Source organism: Oncorhynchus keta, chromosome 5, assembly GCF_023373465.1.
Source record: "Oncorhynchus keta strain PuntledgeMale-10-30-2019 chromosome 5, Oket_V2, whole genome shotgun sequence".
In the NCBI taxonomy this organism is placed as follows: Eukaryota; Metazoa; Chordata; class Actinopteri; order Salmoniformes; family Salmonidae; genus Oncorhynchus; species Oncorhynchus keta.
The window spans coordinates 28,425,923-28,449,822 of NC_068425.1; the positions used below are offsets into that span (position 1 = coordinate 28,425,923).

Sequence of the window (23,900 nt, forward strand, 5' to 3'; positions counted from 1 at the left end):
CCCTCATGTAGGGAGGACATACTACAGACATACTGCCCTCATGTAGGGAGGACATACTACAGATATACTGCCCTCATGTAGGGAGGACATACTACAGACACACTGCCCTCATGTAGGGAGGACATACTACAGACACACTGCACCCCCTCAGGTAGGGAGGACATACTACAGACACACTGCACCCCCTCAGGTAGGGAGGACATACTACAGATACACTGCCCTCATGTAAGGAGGACATACTACAGACACACTGCCCTCAGGTAGGGAGGACATACTACAGATACACTGCACCCCCTCAGGTAGGGAGGACATACTACAGACACACTGCACCCCCTCAGGTAGGGAGGACATACTACAGACACACTGCACCCCCTCAGGTAGGGAGGACATACTACAGACACACTGCACCCCCTCAGGTAGGGAGGACATACTACAGACACACTGCACCCCCTCAGGTAGGGAGGACATACTACAGATACACTGCCCTCATGTAAGGAGGACATACTACAGACACACTGCCCTCAGGTAGGTAGGACATACTACAGACACACTGCACCCCCTGATGTAGGGAGGACATACTACAGACACACTGCACCCCCTCATGTAGGTAGGACATACTACAGATACACTGCCCTCATGTAAGGAGGACATACTACAGACACACTGCACCCCCTCAGGTAGGTAGGACATTCTACAGACACACTGCACGCCCTCAGGTAGGTAGGACATACTAAAGACACACTGCCCTCATGTAGGCAGGACATACTACAGACACACTGCACCCCCTCAGGTAGGTAGGACATACTACAGATACACTGCCCTCATGTAGGCAGGACATACTACAGACATACTGCCCTCAGGTAGGTAGGACATACTACAGATACACTGCCCTCATGTAGGCAGGACATACTACAGACACACTGCACCCCCTCAGGTAGGGAGGACATACTACAGACACACTGCACACCCTCAGGTAGGTAGGACATACTACAGATACACTGCCCTCATGTAGGCAGGACATACTACAGATATACTGCCCTCATGTAGGGAGGACATACTACAGACACACTGCCCTCATGTAGGTAGGACATACTACAGATATACTGTCCTCATGTATGGAGGACATACTACAGACATACTGCCCTCATGTAGGGAGGACATACTACAGACACACTGCCCTCATGTAGGTAGGACATACTACAGACACACTGCCCTCATGTAGGGAGGACATACTACAGACATACTGCCCTCATGTAGGGAGGACATACTACAGACACACTGCCCTCATGTAGGTAGGACATACTACAGACACACTGCCCTCATGTAGGGAGGACATACTACAGACACACTGCCCTCATGTAGGTAGGACATACTACAGACACACTGCCCTCATGTAGGGAGGACATACTACAGACACACTGCCCTCATGTAGGTAGGACATACTACAGATATACTGCCCTCATGTAGGGAGGACATACTACAGACACACTGCCCTCATGTAGGTAGGACATACTACAGATATACTGCCCTCATGTAGGGAGGACATACTACAGACATACTGCCCTCATGTAGGGAGGACATACTACAGATATACTGCCCTCATGTAGGGAGGACATACTACAGACACACTGCCCTCATGTAGGGAGGACATACTACAGATATACTGCCCTCATGTAGGGAGGACATACTACAGACATACTGCCCTCATGTAGGGAGGACATACTACAGACACACTGCCCTCATGTAGGGAGGACATACTACAGACACACTGCACCTCCTCAGGTAGGGAGGAAATACTACAGACACACTGCACCTCCTCAGGTAGGGAGGAAATACTACAGACACACTGCACCTCCTCATGTAGGGAGGAAATACTACAGATCCACTGCACCCCCTCAGGTAGGGAGGAAATACTACAGACACACTGCACCTCCTCATGTAGGGAGGACATACTACAGACACACTGCACCCCCTCATGTAGGGAGGACATACTACAGACACACTGCACCCCCTCAGGTAGGGAGGACATACTACAGACACACTGCACCCCCTCAGGTAGGGAGGACATACTACAGACACACTGCACGCCCTCATGTAGGGAGGACATACTACAGATACACTGCACGCCCTCATGTAGGGAGGACATACTACAGACACACTGCACGCCCTCATGTAGGGAGGACATACTACAGACACACTGCACCTCCTCATGTAGGGAGGACATACTACAGACACACTGCACCCCTCATGTAGGGAGGACATACTACAGACACACTGCACCTCCTCATGTAGGGAGGACATACTACAGACACACTGCACCTCCTCAGGTAGGGAGGACATACTACAGACACACTGCACCTCCTCATGTAGGGAGGACATACTACAGACACACTGCACCTCCTCAGGTAGGGAGGACATACTACAGACACACTGCACCCCCTCAGGTAGGTAGGACATACTACAGATACACTGCCCTCATGTAGGCAGGACATACTAAAGACACACTGCCCTCATGTAGGGAGGACATACTACAGACACACTGCACCCCCTCAGGTAGGGAGGACATACTACAGACACACTGCACCCCCTCAGGTAGGTAGGACATACTACAGATACACTGCCCTCATGTAGGCAGGACATACTACAGATATACTGCCCTCATGTAGGGAGGACATACTACAGACACACTGCCCTCATGTAGGTAGGACATACTACAGATATACTGTCCTCATGTATGGAGGACATACTACAGACATACTGCCCTCATGTAGGGAGGACATACTACAGACACACTGCCCTCATGTAGGTAGGACATACTACAGACACACTGCCCTCATGTAGGGAGGACATACTACAGACATACTGCCCTCATGTAGGGAGGACATACTACAGACACACTGCCCTCATGTAGGTAGGACATACTACAGACACACTGCCCTCATGTAGGGAGGACATACTACAGACACACTGCCCTCATGTAGGTAGGACATACTACAGACACACTGCCCTCATGTAGGGAGGACATACTACAGACACACTGCCCTCATGTAGGTAGGACATACTACAGATATACTGCCCTCATGTAGGGAGGACATACTACAGACACACTGCCCTCATGTAGGTAGGACATACTACAGATATACTGCCCTCATGTAGGGAGGACATACTACAGACATACTGCCCTCATGTAGGGAGGACATACTACAGATATACTGCCCTCATGTAGGGAGGACATACTACAGACACACTGCCCTCATGTAGGGAGGACATACTACAGATATACTGCCCTCATGTAGGAGGACATACTACAGACATACTGCCCTCATGTAGGAGGACATACTACAGATATACTGCCCTCATGTAGGGAGGACATACTACAGATATACTGCCCTCATGTAGGGAGGACATACTACAGATACACTGCCCTCATGTAGGTAGGACATACTACAGATATACTGCCCTCATGTAGGGAGGACATACTACAGACACACTGCCCTCAGGTAGGGAGGACATACTACAGATATACTGCCCTCATGTAGGGAGGACATACTACAGACACACTGCCCTCATGTAGGGAGGACATTCTACAGACACACTGCCCTCATGTAGGGAGGACATACTACAGATATACTGCCCTCATGTAGGGAGGACATACTACAGATATACTGCCCTCATGTAGGGAGGACATACTACAGATATACTGCCCTCATGTAGGGAGGACATACTACAGACACACTGCCCTCATGTAGGGAGGACATACTACAGATATACTGCCATCATGTAGGGAGGACATACTACAGATATACTGCCATCATGTAGGGAGGACATACTACAGACACACTGCCCTCATGTAGGGAGGACATACTACAGATATACTGCCATCATGTAGGGAGGACATACTACAGATATACTGCCATCATGTAGGGAGGACATACTACAGATATACTGCCCTCACTGCCCTCATGTAGGGAGGACATACTACAGATACACTGCCCTCATGTAGGAGGACATACTACAGATATACTGCCCTCATGTAGGGAGGACATACTACAGATATACTGCCCTCATGTAGGAGGACATACTACAGATACACTGCCCTCATGTAGGGAGGACATACTACAGACACACTGCCCTCATGTAGGGAGGACATACTACAGATATACTGCCCTCATGTAGGGAGGATATACTGCCCTCATGTAGGGAGGACATACTACAGACACACTGCCCTCATGTAGGGAGGACATACTACAGACACACTGCCCTCATGTAGGGAGGACATACTACAGATATACTGCCCTCATGTAGGGAGGACATACTACAGACACACTGCCCTCATGTAGGGAGGACATACTACAGACACACTGCCCTCATGTAGGGAGGACATACTACAGACACACTGCCCTCATGTAGGGAGGACATACTACAGATACACTGCCCTCATGTAGGGAGGACATACTACAGACATACTGCCCTCATGTAGGGAGGACATACTACAGATATACTGCCCTCATGTAGGGAGGACATACTACAGACACACTGCCCTCATGTAGGTAGGACATACTACAGATATACTGCCCTCATGTAGGGAGGACATACTACAGACATACTGCCCTCATGTAGGGGGACATACTACAGACATACTGCCCTCATGTAGGGAGGACATACTACAGATATACTGCCCTCATGTAGGAGGACATACAGACACACTGCCCTCATGTAGGAGGACATACTACAGATATACTGCCCTCATGTAGGGAGGACATACTACAGACATACTGCCCTCATGTCGGGAGGACATACTACAGACACACAGATATACTGGTAGGGAGGACATACTACAGACACACTGCCCTCATGTAGGAGGACATATACAGATATACTGTCCTCATGTATGGAGGACATACTACAGACATACTGCCCTCATGTAGGGAGGACATACTACAGACACACTGCCCTCATGTAGGTAGGACATACTACAGACACACTGCCCTCATGTAGGGAGGACATACTACAGACACACTGCCCTCATGTAGGGAGGACATACTACAGACACACTGCCCTCTAGGACATACTACAGACACACTGCCCTCATGTAGGGAGGACATACTACAGACACACACTGCCCTCATGTAGGTAGGACATACTACAGACACACTGCCCTCATGTAGGGAGGACATACTACAGACACACTGCCCTCATGTAGGTAGGACATACTACAGATATACTGCCCTCATGTAGGGAGGACATACTACAGACACACTGCCCTCATGTAGGTAGGACATACTACAGATATACTGCCCTCATGTAGGGAGGACATACTACAGACATACTGCCCTCATGTAGGGAGGACATACTACAGATATACTGCCCTCATGTAGGGAGGACATACTACAGATACACTGCCCTCATGTAGGTAGGACATACTACAGATATACTGCCCTCATGTAGGGAGGACATACTACAGACATACTGCCCTCATGTAGGGAGGACATACTACAGATACACTGCCCTCAGGTAGGGAGGACATACTACAGACACACTGCCCTCATGTAGGGAGGACATACTACAGATATACTGCCCTCATGTAGGGAGGACATACTACAGATATACTGCCCTCAGGTAGGGAGGACATACTACAGATATACTGCCCTCATGTAGGGAGGACATACTACAGATATACTGCCCTCATGTAGGGAGGACATACTACAGATATACTGCCCTCAGGTAGGGAGGACATACTACAGATATACTGCCCTCATGTAGGGAGGACATACTACAGATATACTGCCCTCATGTAGGGAGGACATACTAGGGAGGACAGATATACTGCCCTCATGTAGGGAGGACATACTACAGATATACTGCCCTCAGGTAGGGAGGACATACTACAGATATACTGCCCTCATGTAGGGAGGACATACTACAGATATACTGCCCTCATGTAGGGAGGACATACTACAGATACACTGCCCTCAGGTAGGGAGGACATACTACAGACACACTGCCCTCATGTAGAGAGGACATACTACAGATATACTGCCCTCATGTAGGGAGGACATACTACAGATACACTGCCCTCATGTAGGTAGGACATACTACAGACACACTGCCCTCATGTAGGGAGGACATACTACAGATATACTGCCCTCATGTAGGGAGGACATACTACAGACACACTGCCCTCATGTAGGTAGGACATACTACAGACACACTGCCCTCATGTAGGGAGGACATACTACAGATACACTGCCCTCATGTAGGGAGGACATACTACAGATACACTGCCCTCATGTAGGAGGACATACTACAGACACACTGCCCTCATGTAGGGAGGACATACTACAGCTACACTGCCCTCATGTAGGGAGGACATACTACAGACACACTGCCCTCATGTAGGTAGGACATACTACAGACACACTGCCCTCATGTAGGTAGGACATACTACAGATATACTGCCCTCATGTAGGGAGGACATACTACAGACATACTGCCCTCATGTAGGGAGGACATACTACAGACACACTGCCCTCATGTAGGTAGGACATACTACAGACACACTGCCCTCATGTAGGGAGGACATACTACAGACACACTGCCCTCATGTAGGGAGGACATACTACAGACATACTGCCCTCATGTAGGGAGGACATACTACAGACACACTGCCCTCATGTAGGTAGGACATACTACAGACACACTGCCCTCATGTAGGGAGGACATACTACAGACACACTGCCCTCATGTAGGTAGGACATACTACAGACACACTGCCCTCATGTAGGGAGGACATACTACAGACACACTGCCCTCATGTAGGTAGGACATACTACAGATATACTGCCCTCATGTAGGGAGGACATACTACAGACACACTGCCCTCATGTAGGGAGGACATACTACAGATATACTGCCCTCATGTAGGGAGGACATACTACAGACATACTGCCCTCATGTAGGGAGGACATACTACAGATATACTGCCCTCATGTAGGGAGGACATACTACAGACACACTGCCCTCATGTAGGGAGGACATACTACAGATATACTGCCCTCATGTAGGGAGGACATACTACAGACATACTGCCCTCATGTAGGGAGGACATACTACAGATATACTGCCCTCATGTAGGGAGGACATACTACAGATATACTGCCCTCATGTAGGGAGGACATACTACAGATACACTGCCCTCATGTAGGTAGGACATACTACAGATATACTGCCCTCATGTAGGGAGGACATACTACAGACACACTGCCCTCAGGTAGGGAGGACATACTACAGATATACTGCCCTCATGTAGGGAGGACATACTACAGACACACTGCCCTCATGTAGGGAGGACATTCTACAGACACACTGCCCTCATGTAGGGAGGACATACTACAGATATACTGCCCTCATGTAGGGAGGACATACTACAGATATACTGCCCTCATGTAGGGAGGACATACTACAGATATACTGCCCTCATGTAGGGAGGACATACTACAGACACACTGCCCTCATGTAGGGAGGACATACTACAGATATACTGCCATCATGTAGGGAGGACATACTACAGATATACTGCCATCATGTAGGGAGGACATACTACAGACACACTGCCCTCATGTAGGGAGGACATACTACAGATATACTGCCATCATGTAGGGAGGACATACTACAGATATACTGCCATCATGTAGGGAGGACATACTACAGATATACTGCCCTCATGTAGGGAGGACATACTACAGATACACTGCCCTCATGTAGGGAGGACATACTACAGATATACTGCCCTCATGTAGGGAGGACATACTACAGATATACTGCCCTCATGTAGGGAGGACATACTACAGATACACTGCCCTCATGTAGGGAGGACATACTACAGACACACTGCCCTCATGTAGGGAGGACATACTACAGATATACTGCCCTCATGTAGGGAGGACATACTACAGATACACTGCCCTCATGTAGGGAGGACATACTACAGACACACTGCCCTCATGTAGGGAGGACATACTACAGACACACTGCCCTCATGTAGGGAGGACATACTACAGATATACTGCCCTCATGTAGGGAGGACATACTACAGACACACTGCCCTCATGTAGGGAGGACATACTACAGACACACTGCCCTCATGTAGGGAGGACATACTACAGACACACTGCCCTCATGTAGGGAGGACATACTACAGATACACTGCCCTCATGTAGGGAGGACATACTACAGACATACTGCCCTCATGTAGGGAGGACATACTACAGATATACTGCCCTCATGTAGGGAGGACATACTACAGACACACTGCCCTCATGTAGGGAGGACATACTACAGATATACTGCCCTCATGTAGGGAGGACATACTACAGACATACTGCCCTCATGTAGGGAGGACATACTACAGATATACTGCCCTCATGTAGGGAGGACATACTACAGACACACTGCCCTCATGTAGGTAGGACATACTACAGATATACTGCCCTCATGTAGGGAGGACATACTACAGACATACTGCCCTCATGTCGGGAGGACATACTACAGATATACTGCCCTCATGTAGGGAGGACATACTACAGACACACTGCCCTCATGTAGGTAGGACATACTACAGATATACTGTCCTCATGTATGGAGGACATACTACAGACATACTGCCCTCATGTAGGGAGGACATACTACAGACACACTGCCCTCATGTAGGTAGGACATACTACAGACACACTGCCCTCATGTAGGGAGGACATACTACAGACATACTGCCCTCATGTAGGGAGGACATACTACAGACACACTGCCCTCATGTAGGTAGGACATACTACAGACACACTGCCCTCATGTAGGAGGACATACTACAGACACACTGCCCTCATGTAGGTAGGACATACTACAGACACACTGCCCTCATGTAGGGAGGACATACTACAGACACACTGCCCTCATGTAGGTAGGACATACTACAGATATACTGCCCTCATGTAGGGAGGACATACTACAGACACACTGCCCTCATGTAGGTAGGACATACTACAGATATACTGCCCTCATGTAGGGAGGACATACTACAGACATACTGCCCTCATGTAGGGAGGACATACTACAGATATACTGCCCTCATGTAGGAGGACATACTACAGACACACTGCCCTCATGTAGGTAGGACATACTACAGATATATTGCCCTCATGTAGGGAGGACATACTACAGACATACTGCCCTCATGTAGGGAGGACATACTACAGATATACTGCCCTCATGTAGGGAGGACATACTACAGACACACTGCCCTCATGTAGGGAGGACATACTACAGATATACTGCCCTCATGTAGGGAGGACATACTACAGATATACTGCCCTCAGGTAGGGAGGACATACTACAGATATACTGCCCTCATGTAGGGAGGACATACTACAGATATACTGCCCTCATGTAGGGAGGACATACTACAGATATACTGCCCTCAGGTAGGGAGGACATACTACAGATATACTGCCCTCATGTAGGGAGGACATACTACAGATATACTGCCCTCATGTAGGGAGGACATACTACAGATATACTGCCCTCATGTAGGGAGGACATACTACAGATATACTGCCCTCAGGTAGGGAGGACATACTACAGATATACTGCCCTCATGTAGGGAGGACATACTACAGATATACTGCCCTCATGTAGGGAGGACATACTACAGATACACTGCCCTCAGGTAGGGAGGACATACTACAGACACACTGCCCTCATGTAGGGAGGACATACTACAGATATACTGCCCTCATGTAGGGAGGACATACTACAGACACACTGCCCTCATGTAGGGAGGACATACTACAGATACACTGCCCTCATGTAGGTAGGACATACTACAGACACACTGCCCTCATGTAGGGAGGACATACTACAGATATACTGCCCTCATGTAGGGAGGACATACTACAGACACACTGCCCTCATGTAGGTAGGACATACTACAGACACACTGCCCTCATGTAGGGAGGACATACTACAGATACACTGCCCTCATGTAGGGAGGACATACTACAGATACACTGCCCTCATGTAGGTAGGACATACTACAGACACACTGCCCTCATGTAGGGAGGACATACTACAGCTACACTGCCCTCATGTAGGGAGGACATACTACAGACACACTGCCCTCATGTAGGTAGGACATACTACAGACACACTGCCCTCATGTAGGTAGGACATACTACAGATATACTGCCCTCATGTAGGGAGGACATACTACAGATATACTGCCCTCATGTAGGGAGGACATACTACAGACACACTGCCCTCATGTAGGTAGGACATACTACAGACACACTGCCCTCATGTAGGGAGGACATACTACAGATATACTGCCCTCATGTAGGGAGGACATACTACAGATACACTGCCCTCAGGTAGGGAGGACATACTACAGATACACTGCCCTCATGTAGGGAGGACATACTACAGACACACTGCCCTCATGTAGGGAGGACATACTACAGACACACTGCCCTCATGTAGGGAGGACATACTACAGACACACTGCCCTCATGTAGGGAGGACATACTACAGATACACTGCCCTCATGTAGGGAGGACATACTACAGACACACTGCCCTCATGTAGGTAGGACATACTACAGACACACTGCCCTCATGTAGGGAGGACATACTACAGCTACACTGCCCTCATGTAGGGAGGACATACTACAGACACACTGCCCTCATGTAGGTAGGACATACTACAGACACACTGCCCTCATGTAGGTAGGACATACTACAGATATACTGCCCTCATGTAGGGAGGACATACTACAGATATACTGCCCTCATGTAGGGAGGACATACTACAGATACACTGCCCTCAGGTAGGGAGGACATACTACAGACACACTGCCCTCATGTAGGGAGGACATACTACAGATATACTGCCCTCATGTAGGGAGGACATACTACAGATATACTGCCCTCATGTAGGGAGGACATACTACAGATACACTGCCCTCATGTAGGTAGGACATACTACAGACACACTGCCCTCATGTAGGGAGGACATACTACAGATATACTGCCCTCATGTAGGGAGGACATACTACAGACACACTGCCCTCATGTAGGTAGGACATACTACAGACACACTGCCCTCATGTAGGGAGGACATACTACAGATACACTGCCCTCATGTAGGGAGGACATACTACAGACACACTGCCCTCATGTAGGTAGGACATACTACAGACACACTGCCCTCATGTAGGGAGGACATACTACAGCTACACTGCCCTCATGTAGGGAGGACATACTACAGACACACTGCCCTCATGTAGGTAGGACATACTACAGACACACTGCCCTCATGTAGGTAGGACATACTACAGATATACTGCCCTCATGTAGGGAGGACATACTACAGATATACTGCCCTCATGTAGGGAGGACATACTACAGACACACTGCCCTCATGTAGGTAGGACATACTACAGACACACTGCCCTCATGTAGGGAGGACATACTACAGATATACTGCCCTCATGTAGGGAGGACATACTACAGATACACTGCCCTCATGTAGGGAGGACATACTACAGACACACTGCCCTCATGTAGGGAGGACATACTACAGACACACTGCCCTCATGTAGGGAGGACATACTACAGACACACTGCCCTCATGTAGGGAGGACATACTACAGACACACTGCCCTCATGTAGGGAGGACATACTACAGACACACTGCCCTCATGTAGGGAGGACATACTACAGACACACTGCCCTCATGTAGGTAGGACATACTACAGATATACTGCCCTCATGTAGGGAGGACATACTACAGATATACTGCCCTCATGTAGGGAGGACATACTACAGACACACTGCCCTCATGTAGGTAGGACATACTACAGACACACTGCCCTCATGTAGGTAGGACATACTACAGATACACTTCCCTCATGTAGGGAGGACATACTACAGACACACTGCCCTCATGTAGGGAGGACATACTACAGATACACTGCCCTCATGTAGGGAAGACATACTACAGACACACTGCCCTCATGTAGGGAGGACATACTACAGATATACTGCCCTCATGTAGGGAGGACATACTACAGACACACTGCCCTCATGTAGGGAGGACATACTACAGATATACAGCCCTCATGTAGGGAGGACATACTACAGACACACTGCCCTCATGTAGGGAGGACATACTACAGACACACTGCCCTCATGTAGGGAGGACATACTACAGATATACTGCCCTCATGTAGGGAGGACATACTACAGACACACTGCCCTCATGTAGGGAGGACATACTACAGACACACTGCCCTCATGTAGGGAGGACATACTACAGATATACTGCCCTCATGTAGGGAGGACATACTACAGACACACTGCCCTCATGTAGGGAGGACATACTACAGATATACTGCCCTCATGTAGGGAGGACATACTACAGACACACTGCCCTCATGTAGGGAGGACATACTACAGACACACTGCCCTCATGTAGGAGGACATACTACAGACATACTGCCCTCATGTAGGGAGGACATACTACAGATATACTGCCCTCAGGTAGGAGGACATACTACAGATATACTGCCCTCATGTAGGGAGGACATACTACAGACACACTGCCCTCATGTAGGTAGGACATACTACAGACACACTGCCCTCATGTAGGTAGGACATACTACAGATACACTGCCCTCATGTAGGTAGGACATACTACAGACACACTGCCCTCATGTAGGGAGGACATACTACAGACACACTGCCCTCATGTAGGTAGGACATACTACAGACACACTGCCCTCATGTAGGGAGGACATACTACAGATACACTGCCCTCATGTAGGTAGGACATACTACAGACACACTGCCCTCATGTAGGGAGGACATACTACAGATATACTGCCCTCATGTAGGGAGGACATACTACAGACACACTGCCCTCATGTAGGTAGGACATACTACAGACACACTGCCCTCATGTAGGTAGGACATACTACAGATACACTGCCCTCATGTAGGTAGGACATACTACAGACACACTGCCCTCATGTAGGTAGGACATACTACAGACACACTGCCCTCATGTAGGTAGGACATACTACAGACACACTGCCCTCATGTAGGGAGGACATACTACAGATACACTGCCCTCATGTAGGGAGGACATACTACAGACACACTGCCCTCATGTAGGGAGGACATACTACAGATATACTGCCCTCATGTAGGGAGGACATACTACAGATACACTGCCCTCATGTAGGGAGGACATACTACAGACACACTGCCCTCATGTAGGGAGGACATACTACAGACACACTGCCCTCATGTAGGTAGGACATACTACAGATATACTGCCCTCATGTAGGGAGGACATACTACAGATATACTGCCCTCATGTAGGGAGGACATACTACAGACACACTGCCCTCATGTAGGTAGGACATACTACAGACACACTGCCCTCATGTAGGGAGGACATACTACAGATACACTGCCCTCATGTAGGGAGGACATACTACAGACACACTGCCCTCATGTAGGGAGGACATACTACAGATATACTGCCCTCATGTAGGGAGGACATACTACAGATACACTGCCCTCATGTAGGGAGGACATACTACAGACACACTGCCCTCATGTAGGTAGGACATACTACAGACACACTGCCCTCATGTAGGGAGGACATACTACAGATACACTGCCCTCATGTAGGGAGGACATACTACAGACACACTGCCCTCATGTAGGTAGGACATACTACAGACACACTGCCCTCATGTAGGGAGGACATACTACAGACACACTGCCCTCATGTAGGTAGGACATACTACAGACACACTGCCCTCATGTAGGGAGGACATACTACAGATACACTGCCCTCATGTAGGGAGGACATACTACAGACACACTGCCCTCAGGTAGGGAGGACATACTACAGACACACTGCACCCCCTCAGGTAGGTAGGACATACTACAGATACACTGCCCTCATGTAAGGAGGACATACTACAGACACACTGCACCCCTCAGGTAGGTAGGACATTCTACAGACACACTGCACCCCCTCAGGTAGGTAGGACATACTACAGACACACTGCACGCCCTCAGGTAGGTAGGACATACTACAGACACACTGCACCCCCTCAGGTAGGTAGGACATTCTACAGACACACTGCACCCCCTCAGGTAGGTAGGACATACTACAGACACACTGCACGCCCTCAGGTAGGTAGGACATACTACAGACACACTGCACCCCCTCAGGTAGGTAGGACATACTACAGATACACTGCCCTCATGTAGGGAGGACATACTACAGACACACTGCCCTCATGTAGGGAGGACATACTACAGATATACTGCCCTCATGTAGGGAGGACATACTACAGATATACTGCCCTCATGTAGGGAGGACATACTACAGATACACTGCCCTCAGGTAGGGAGGACATACTACAGACACACTGCCCTCATGTAGGGAGGACATACTACAGATATACTGCCCTCATGTAGGGAGGACATACTACAGATATACTGCCCTCATGTAGGGAGGACATACTACAGATACACTGCCCTCATGTAGGTAGGACATACTACAGACACACTGCCCTCAGGTAGGGAGGACATACTACAGACACACTGCACCCCTCAGGTAGGTAGGACATACTACAGATACACTGCCCTCATGTAAGGAGGACATACTACAGACACACTGCCCTCATGTAGGGAGGACATACTACAGATACACTGCCCTCATGTAGGGAAGACATACTACAGACACACTGCCCTCATGTAGGGAGGACATACTACAGATATACTGCCCTCATGTAGGGAGGACATACTACAGACACACTGCCCTCATGTAGGGAGGACATACTACAGATACACTGCCCTCATGTAGGGAAGACATACTACAGACACACTGCCCTCATGTAGGGAGGACATACTACAGATATACTGCCCTCATGTAGGGAGGACATACTACAGACACACTGCCCTCATGTAGGGAGGACATACTACAGATATACAGCCCTCATGTAGGGAGGACATACTACAGACACACTGCCCTCATGTAGGGAGGACATACTACAGATATACTGCCCTCATGTAGGGAGGACATACTACAGACACACTGCCCTCATGTAGGGAGGACATACTACAGATATACAGCCCTCATGTAGGGAGGACATACTACAGACACACTGCCCTCATGTAGGGAGGACATACTACAGACACACTGCCCTCATGTAGGGAGGACATACTACAGATATACTGCCCTCATGTAGGGAGGACATACTACAGACACACTGCCCTCATGTAGGGAGGACATACTACAGACACACTGCCCTCATGTAGGGAGGACATACTACAGATATACTGCCCTCATGTAGGGAGGACATACTACAGACACACTGCCCTCATGTAGGGAGGACATACTACAGATATACTGCCCTCATGTAGGGAGGACATACTACAGACACACTGCCCTCATGTAGGGAGGACATACTACAGACACACTGCCCTCATGTAGGGAGGACATACTACAGACATACTGCCCTCATGTAGGGAGGACATACTACAGATATACTGCCCTCAGGTAGGGAGGACATACTACAGATATACTGCCCTCATGTAGGGAGGACATACTACAGACACACTGCCCTCATGTAGGTAGGACATACTACAGACACACTGCCCTCATGTAGGTAGGACATACTACAGATACACTGCCCTCATGTAGGTAGGACATACTACAGACACACTGCCCTCATGTAGGGAGGACATACTACAGACACACTGCCCTCATGTAGGTAGGACATACTACAGACACACTGCCCTCATGTAGGGAGGACATACTACAGATACACTGCCCTCATGTAGGGAGGACATACTACAGACACACTGCCCTCATGTAGGGAGGACATACTACAGACACACTGCCCTCATGTAGGGAGGACATACTACAGATACACTGCCCTCATGTAGGGAGGACATACTACAGACACACTGCCCTCATGTAGGGAGGACATACTACAGACACACTGCCCTCATGTAGGTAGGACATACTACAGATATACTGCCCTCATGTAGGGAGGACATACTACAGATATACTGCCCTCATGTAGGGAGGACATACTACAGATACACTGCCCTCAGGTAGGGAGGACATACTACAGACACACTGCCCTCATGTAGGGAGGACATACTACAGATATACTGCCCTCATGTAGGGAGGACATACTACAGACACACTGCCCTCATGTAGGGAGGACATACTACAGATACACTGCCCTCATGTAGGTAGGACATACTACAGACACACTGCCCTCATGTAGGGAGGACATACTACAGATATACTGCCCTCATGTAGGGAGGACATACTACAGACACACTGCCCTCATGTAGGTAGGACATACTACAGACACACTGCCCTCATGTAGGGAGGACATACTACAGATACACTGCCCTCATGTAGGGAGGACATACTACAGACACACTGCCCTCATGTAGGTAGGACATACTACAGACACACTGCCCTCATGTAGGGAGGACATACTACAGCTACACTGCCCTCATGTAGGAGGACATACTACAGACACACTGCCCTCATGTAGGTAGGACATACTACAGACACACTGCCCTCATGTAGGTAGGACATACTACAGATATACTGCCCTCATGTAGGGAGGACATACTACAGATATACTGCCCTCATGTAGGGAGGACATACTACAGACACACTGCCCTCATGTAGGGAGGACATACTACAGACACACTGCCCTCATGTAGGGAGGACATACTACAGACATACTGCCCTCATGTAGGGAGGACATACTACAGATACACTGCCCTCATGTAGGGAGGACATACTACAGACACACTGCCCTCATGTAGGGAGGACATACTACAGACACACTGCCCTCATGTAGGGAGGACATACTACAGACACACTGCCCTCATGTAGGGAGGACATACTACAGACACACTGCCCTCATGTAGGGAGGACATACTACAGACACACTGCCCTCATGTAGGGAGGACATACTACAGACACACTGCCCTCATGTAGGTAGGACATACTACAGATATACTGCCCTCATGTAGGGAGGACATACTACAGATATACTGCCCTCATGTAGGGAGGACATACTACAGACACACTGCCCTCATGTAGGTAGGACATACTACAGACACACTGCCCTCATGTAGGTAGGACATACTACAGATACACTTCCCTCATGTAGGGAGGACATACTACAGACACACTGCCCTCATGTAGGGAGGACATACTACAGATACACTGCCCTCATGTAGGGAAGACATACTACAGACACACTGCCCTCATGTAGGGAGGACATACTACAGATATACTGCCCTCATGTAGGGAGGACATACTACAGACACACTGCCCTCATGTAGGGAGGACATACTACAGATATACAGCCCTCATGTAGGGAGGACATACTACAGACACACTGCCCTCATGTAGGGAGGACATACTACAGACACACTGCCCTCATGTAGGGAGGACATACTACAGATATACTGCCCTCATGTAGGGAGGACATACTACAGACACACTGCCCTCATGTAGGGAGGACATACTACAGACACACTGCCCTCATGTAGGGAGGACATACTACAGATATACTGCCCTCATGTAGGGAGGACATACTACAGACACACTGCCCTCATGTAGGGAGGACATACTACAGATATACTGCCCTCATGTAGGGAGGACATACTACAGACACACTGCCCTCATGTAGGGAGGACATACTACAGACACACTGCCCTCATGTAGGGAGGACATACTACAGACATACTGCCCTCATGTAGGGAGGACATACTACAGATATACTGCCCTCAGGTAGGGAGGACATACTACAGATATACTGCCCTCATGTAGGGAGGACATACTACAGACACACTGCCCTCATGTAGGTAGGACATACTACAGACACACTGCCCTCATGTAGGTAGGACATACTACAGATACACTGCCCTCATGTAGGTAGGACATACTACAGACACACTGCCCTCATGTAGGGAGGACATACTACAGACACACTGCCCTCATGTAGGTAGGACATACTACAGACACACTGCCCTCATGTAGGGAGGACATACTACAGATACACTGCCCTCATGTAGGGAGGACATACTACAGACACACTGCCCTCATGTAGGTAGGACATACTACAGACACACTGCCCTCATGTAGGGAGGACATACTACAGACACACTGCCCTCATGTAGGTAGGACATACTACAGACACACTGCCCTCATGTAGGGAGGACATACTACAGATACACTGCCCTCATGTAGGGAGGACATACTACAGACACACTGCCCTCATGTAGGGAGGACATACTACAGACACACTGCCCTCAGGTAGGGAGGACATACTACAGATACACTGCCCTCATGTAAGGAGGACATACTACAGACACACTGCACCCCCTCAGGTAGGTAGGACATTCTACAGACACACTGCACCCCCTCAGGTAGGTAGGACATACTACAGACACACTGCACGCCCTCAGGTAGGTAGGACATACTACAGACACACTGCACCCCCTCAGGTAGGTAGGACATTCTACAGACACACTGCACCCCCTCAGGTAGGTAGGACATACTACAGACACACTGCACGCCCTCAGGTAGGTAGGACATACTACAGACACACTGCACCCCCTCAGGTAGGTAGGACATACTACAGATACACTGCCCTCATGTAGGGAGGACATACTACAGACACACTGCCCTCATGTAGGGAGGACATACTACAGACACACTGCACCCCCTCAGGTAGGTAGGACATTCTACAGACACACTGCACCCCCTCAGGTAGGTAGGACATACTACAGATACACTGCCCTCATGTAGGGAGGACATACTACAGATATACTGCACTCATGTAGGGAGGACATACTACAGATACACTGCCCTCATGTAAGGAGGACATACTACAGACACACTGCACCCCCTCAGGTAGGTAGGACATTCTACAGACACACTGCACCCCCTCAGGTAGGTAGGACATACTACAGACACACTGCCCTCATGTAAGGAGGACATACTACAGACACACTGCACCCCCTCAGGTAGGTAGGACATTCTACAGACACACTGCACCCCCTCATGTAGGTAGGACATACTACAGATACACTGCCCTCATGTAAGGAGGACATACTACAGACACACTGCACCCCCTCAGGTAGGTAGGACATTCTACAGACACACTGCACCCCCTCAGGTAGGTAGGACATACTACAGACACACTGCACGCCCTCAGGTAGGTAGGACATTCTACAGACACACTGCACCCCCTCAGGTAGGTAGGACATACTACAGACACACTGCACCCCCTCAGGTAGGTAGGACATTCTACAGACACACTGCACCCCCTCAGGTAGGGAGGACATACTACAGACACACTGCACCCAGCTCAGGTAGGTAGGACATACTACAGACACACTGCACCCCCTCAGGTAGGTAGGACATACTACAGACACACTGCACCCCCTCGGGTAGGGAGGACATACTACAGACACACTGGACCCCCTCAGGTAGGGAGGACATACTACAGACACACTGCACCCAGCTCAGGTAGGTAGGACATACTACAGACACACTGCACCCCCTCATGTAGGGAGGAAATACTACAGACACACTGCCCTCATGTAGGGAGGACATACTACAGATATACTGCCCTCATGTAGGGAGGACATACTACAGATACACTGCCCTCATGTAGGGAGGACATACTACAGACACACTGCCCTCATGTAGGGAGGACATACTACAGACACACTGCACCCCCTTATTTAGGGAGGACATACTACAGACACACTGCACCCCCTCATGTAGGGAGGTCATACTACAGACACACTGCACCCCCTCATTTAGGGTGGACATACCACAGACACACTGCACCCCCTCATGTAGGGAGGACATACCACAGACACACTGCACCCCCTCATGTAGGGAGGACATACCACAGACACACTGCACCCCCTCATGTAGGGAGGACATACTACAGACACACTGCACCCCCTCATGTAGGGAGGACATACTACAGACACACTGCACCCCCTTATTTAGGGAGGACATACCACAGACACACTGCACCCCCTCATGTAGGGAGGACATACCACAGACACACTGCACCCCCTCATGCAGGGAGGACATACTACAGACACACTGCACTCCCTTATTTAGGGAGGACATACTACAGACACACTGCACCCCCTTATTTAGGGAGGACATACCACAGACACACTGCACCCCCTCATGTAGGGAGGACATACCACAGACACACTGCACCCCCTCATGTAGGGAGGACATACCACAGACACACTGCACCCCCTCATGCAGGGAGGACATACTACAGACACACTGCACCCCCTTATTTAGGGAGGACATACTACAGACACACTGCACCCCCTCGTGTAGGGTTGACACACTACAGACACACTGCATCCCCTCAGGTAGGGAGGACATACTACAGACACACTGCACCCCCTCATGTAGGGAGGACATACTACAGACACACTGCACCCCCTCAGGTAGGAAGGACATACTACAGACACACTGCACCCCCTCAGGAAGGAAGGACATACTACAGACACACTGCACCCCCTCAGGAAGGAAGGACATACTACAGACACACTGCACCCCCTCAGGAAGGAAGGACATACTACAGACACACTGCACCCCCTCAGGTAGGAAGGACATACTACAGACACACTGCACCCCCTCATGCAGGGAGGACATACTACAGACACACTGCACCCCCTCAGGTAGGGAGGACACACTACAGACACACTGCACCCCCTCAGGTAGGGAGGACACACTACAGACACACTGCACCCCCTCAGGTAGAGAGGACATACCACAGACACACTGCATCCCCTCAGGTAGGGAGGACATACTACAGACACACTGCACCCCCTCAGGTAGGGAGGACACACTACAGACACACTGCACCCCCTCAGGTAGGGAGGACACACTACAGACACATTGCACCCCCTCAGGTAGGGAGGACACACTACAGACACACTGCACCCCCTCAGGTAGGGAGGACACACTACAGACACATTGCACCCCCTCAGGTAGGGAGGACACACTACAGACACATTGCACCCCCTCAGGTAGGGAGGATACACTACAGACACACTGCACCCCCTCAGGTAGGGAGGACACACTACAGACACATTGCACCCCCTCAGGTAGGGAGGACACACTACAGACACATTGCACCCCCTCAGGTAGGGAGGACACACTACAGACACACTGCACCCCCTCAGGTAGGGAGGACACACTACAGACACATTGCACCCCCTCAGGTAGGGAGGACACACTACAGACACACTGCACCCCCTCAGGTAGGGAGGACACACTACAGACACACTGCACCCCCTCTGTTAGGGAGGACACACTACAGACACATTGCACCCCCTCAGGTAGGTAGGTCACACTACGGGGAGGTTCCCATAATGTCCTTCTCCCATAGTGGTGAAAACAGACTGGTTGTGCAGTATTGTTTCTTTGGTGATTTGGGGTCAGTTTAGTTTGTTAGGATCCCCATTAGCTGTTCCTCATGCAGTGGCTACTCTTTCTGGAGTTTACTTTCCCTTATAACTGCCATTGAGATTTACCCTCTCTGAGTCAGCTGTAAACACTGTATTTTGGGAAGCACTCCTCTTACTAACTCTCCTTCCCTTTCTACCTCTCTTTCTCTCCCTCTCTCTCACTCCCTCTGTCCAATCCTCCATCTCTCTCCTTCTCTCTCTCTCCCTCTGTCTAATCCTCCATCTCTCTCCCTCTCTCTCTCCCTCTGTCCAATCCTCCATCTCTCTCCCTCTCTCTCTCTCCCTCTGTCTAATCCTCCATCTCTCTCCCTCTCTCCAACTCCCTCTGTCTAATCCTCCATCTCTCTCCCTCTCTCCCTCTCTCTCACTCCCTCTGTCTAATCCTCCATCTCTCTCCCACTCCCTCTCTCCCACTCCCTCTGTCTAATCCTCCATCTCTACCTCTCTCTCTCTACCTCTCCCTCTCTCTTCATCACTCCCTCTCTCTAACCCTCTCTCTCTCTCCCTCTCTCTCTCTCTCCTCTCTCTCTCTCTCTCTCTCTCTCTCTCTCTCTCTCTCTCTCTCTACCTCTACCTCTCTCTCCATCACTCCCTCTCTCTAACCCTCCATCTCTCTCCCTCCCTTTCTTTCCCTATCTCAATCTCTCTCTCTCCATCGCTCTCTGTCTCTCTCTCTCTCCATCCCTCCTTCTCTCTCTCCCTTCGTCTCTCTCGCTCGATCCCTCTCCTGCTCTCTCTCTGTTTCTCTTTCTACAGGGTGATCAGTCGAGCCCCAGGTCTGAAGCTGGTAGTGGAGACTCTAATAACGTCTCTGAAACCTATAGGAAACATTGTCCTTATCTGCTGTGCTTTCTTCATCATATTTGGTATCCTGGGGGTGCAGGTATGGGCTGTTATCTTTGGAGTACTTGTCTCTCCATCTTTCTTGCTCTGTCTTTTTTTCTATCTCTGTTTTCCTTGTTCCTTCATTCGATCAATATTTCACATTCCCTGTCTTTCTCCCCCAACATACACCGTCTTTCTCCTCCAACATATACCCTGTCTTTCTCCTCCAACATATACCCTGTCTTTCTCCTCCAACATATACCCTGTCTTTCTCCTCCAACATATACCCTGTCTTTCTCCTCCAACATATACCCTGTCTTTCTCCTCCAATATATACCCTGTCTTTCTCCTTCTACATATACCCTGTCTTTCTCCTCCAACATATACCCTGTCTTTCTCCTCCAAAATATACCCTGTCTTTCTCCTTCTACATATACCCTGTCTTTCTCCTCCAACATATACCCTGTCTTTCTCCTTCAACATATACCCTGTATTTCTCCTTCTACATATACCCTGTCTTTCTACTTCAACATATACCCTGTCTTTCTCCTTCAACATATACCCTGTCTTTCTCCTTCAACATATACCCTGTCTTTCTCCTCCAAAATATACCCTGTCTTTCTCCTCCAACATATACCCTGTCTTTCTCCTCCAATATATACCATGTCTTTCTCCTCCAACATATACCCTGTCTTTCTCCTTCTACATATACCCTGTCTTTCTCCTCCAACATATACCCTGTCTTTCTCCTTCAACATATACCCTGTATTTCTCCTTCTACATATACCCTGTCTTTCTACTTCAACATATACCCTGTCTTTCTCCTTCAACATATACCCTGTCTTTCTCCTTCAACATATACCCTGTCTTTCTCCTCCAAAATATACCCTGTCTTTCTCCTCCAACATATACCCTGTCTTTCTCCTCCAACATATACCCTGTCTTTCTCCTCCAACATATACCCTGTCTTTCTCCTCCAACATATACCCTGTCTTTATCCTTCAACATATACCCTGTCTTTCTCCTCCAACATATACCCTGTCTTTCTCCTCCAACATATACCCTGTCTTTCTCCTCCAACATATACCCTGTCTTTCTCCTCCAACATATACCCTGTCTTTCTCCTCCAACATATACCCTGTCTTTCTCCTCCAACATATACCCTGTCTTTCTCCTCCAACATATACCCTGTCTTTCTCCTCCAACATATACCCTGTCTTTCTCCTCCAACATATACCCTGTCTTTCTCCTTCTACATATACCCAGTCTTTCTCCTTCAACATATACCATGTCTTTCTCCTCCAACATATACCCTGTCTTTCTCCTCCAATATATACCCTGTCTTTCTTCTCCAATATATACTCTGTCTTTCTCCTCCAACATATACCCTGTCTTTCTCCTCCAACATATACCCTCTTTCTCCATCAACATATACCCTCTTTC

General features: G+C 49.2%; 1 protein-coding gene across 1 annotated transcript in view; it reads left to right on the plus strand.

The window, feature by feature from the left end:
• The window catches only part of LOC118382482 (voltage-dependent T-type calcium channel subunit alpha-1I-like), a 167,259-nt gene that overhangs the window by 86,632 nt on the left and 56,727 nt on the right, over positions 1–23,900 (plus strand). Inside the window, exon 19 of the mRNA XM_052520010.1 lies at positions 22,389–22,515. Within this exon, the coding sequence (XP_052375970.1) occupies positions 22,389–22,515 (127 nt within the window). The remainder of the gene's footprint in view (positions 1–22,388; positions 22,516–23,900) is intronic.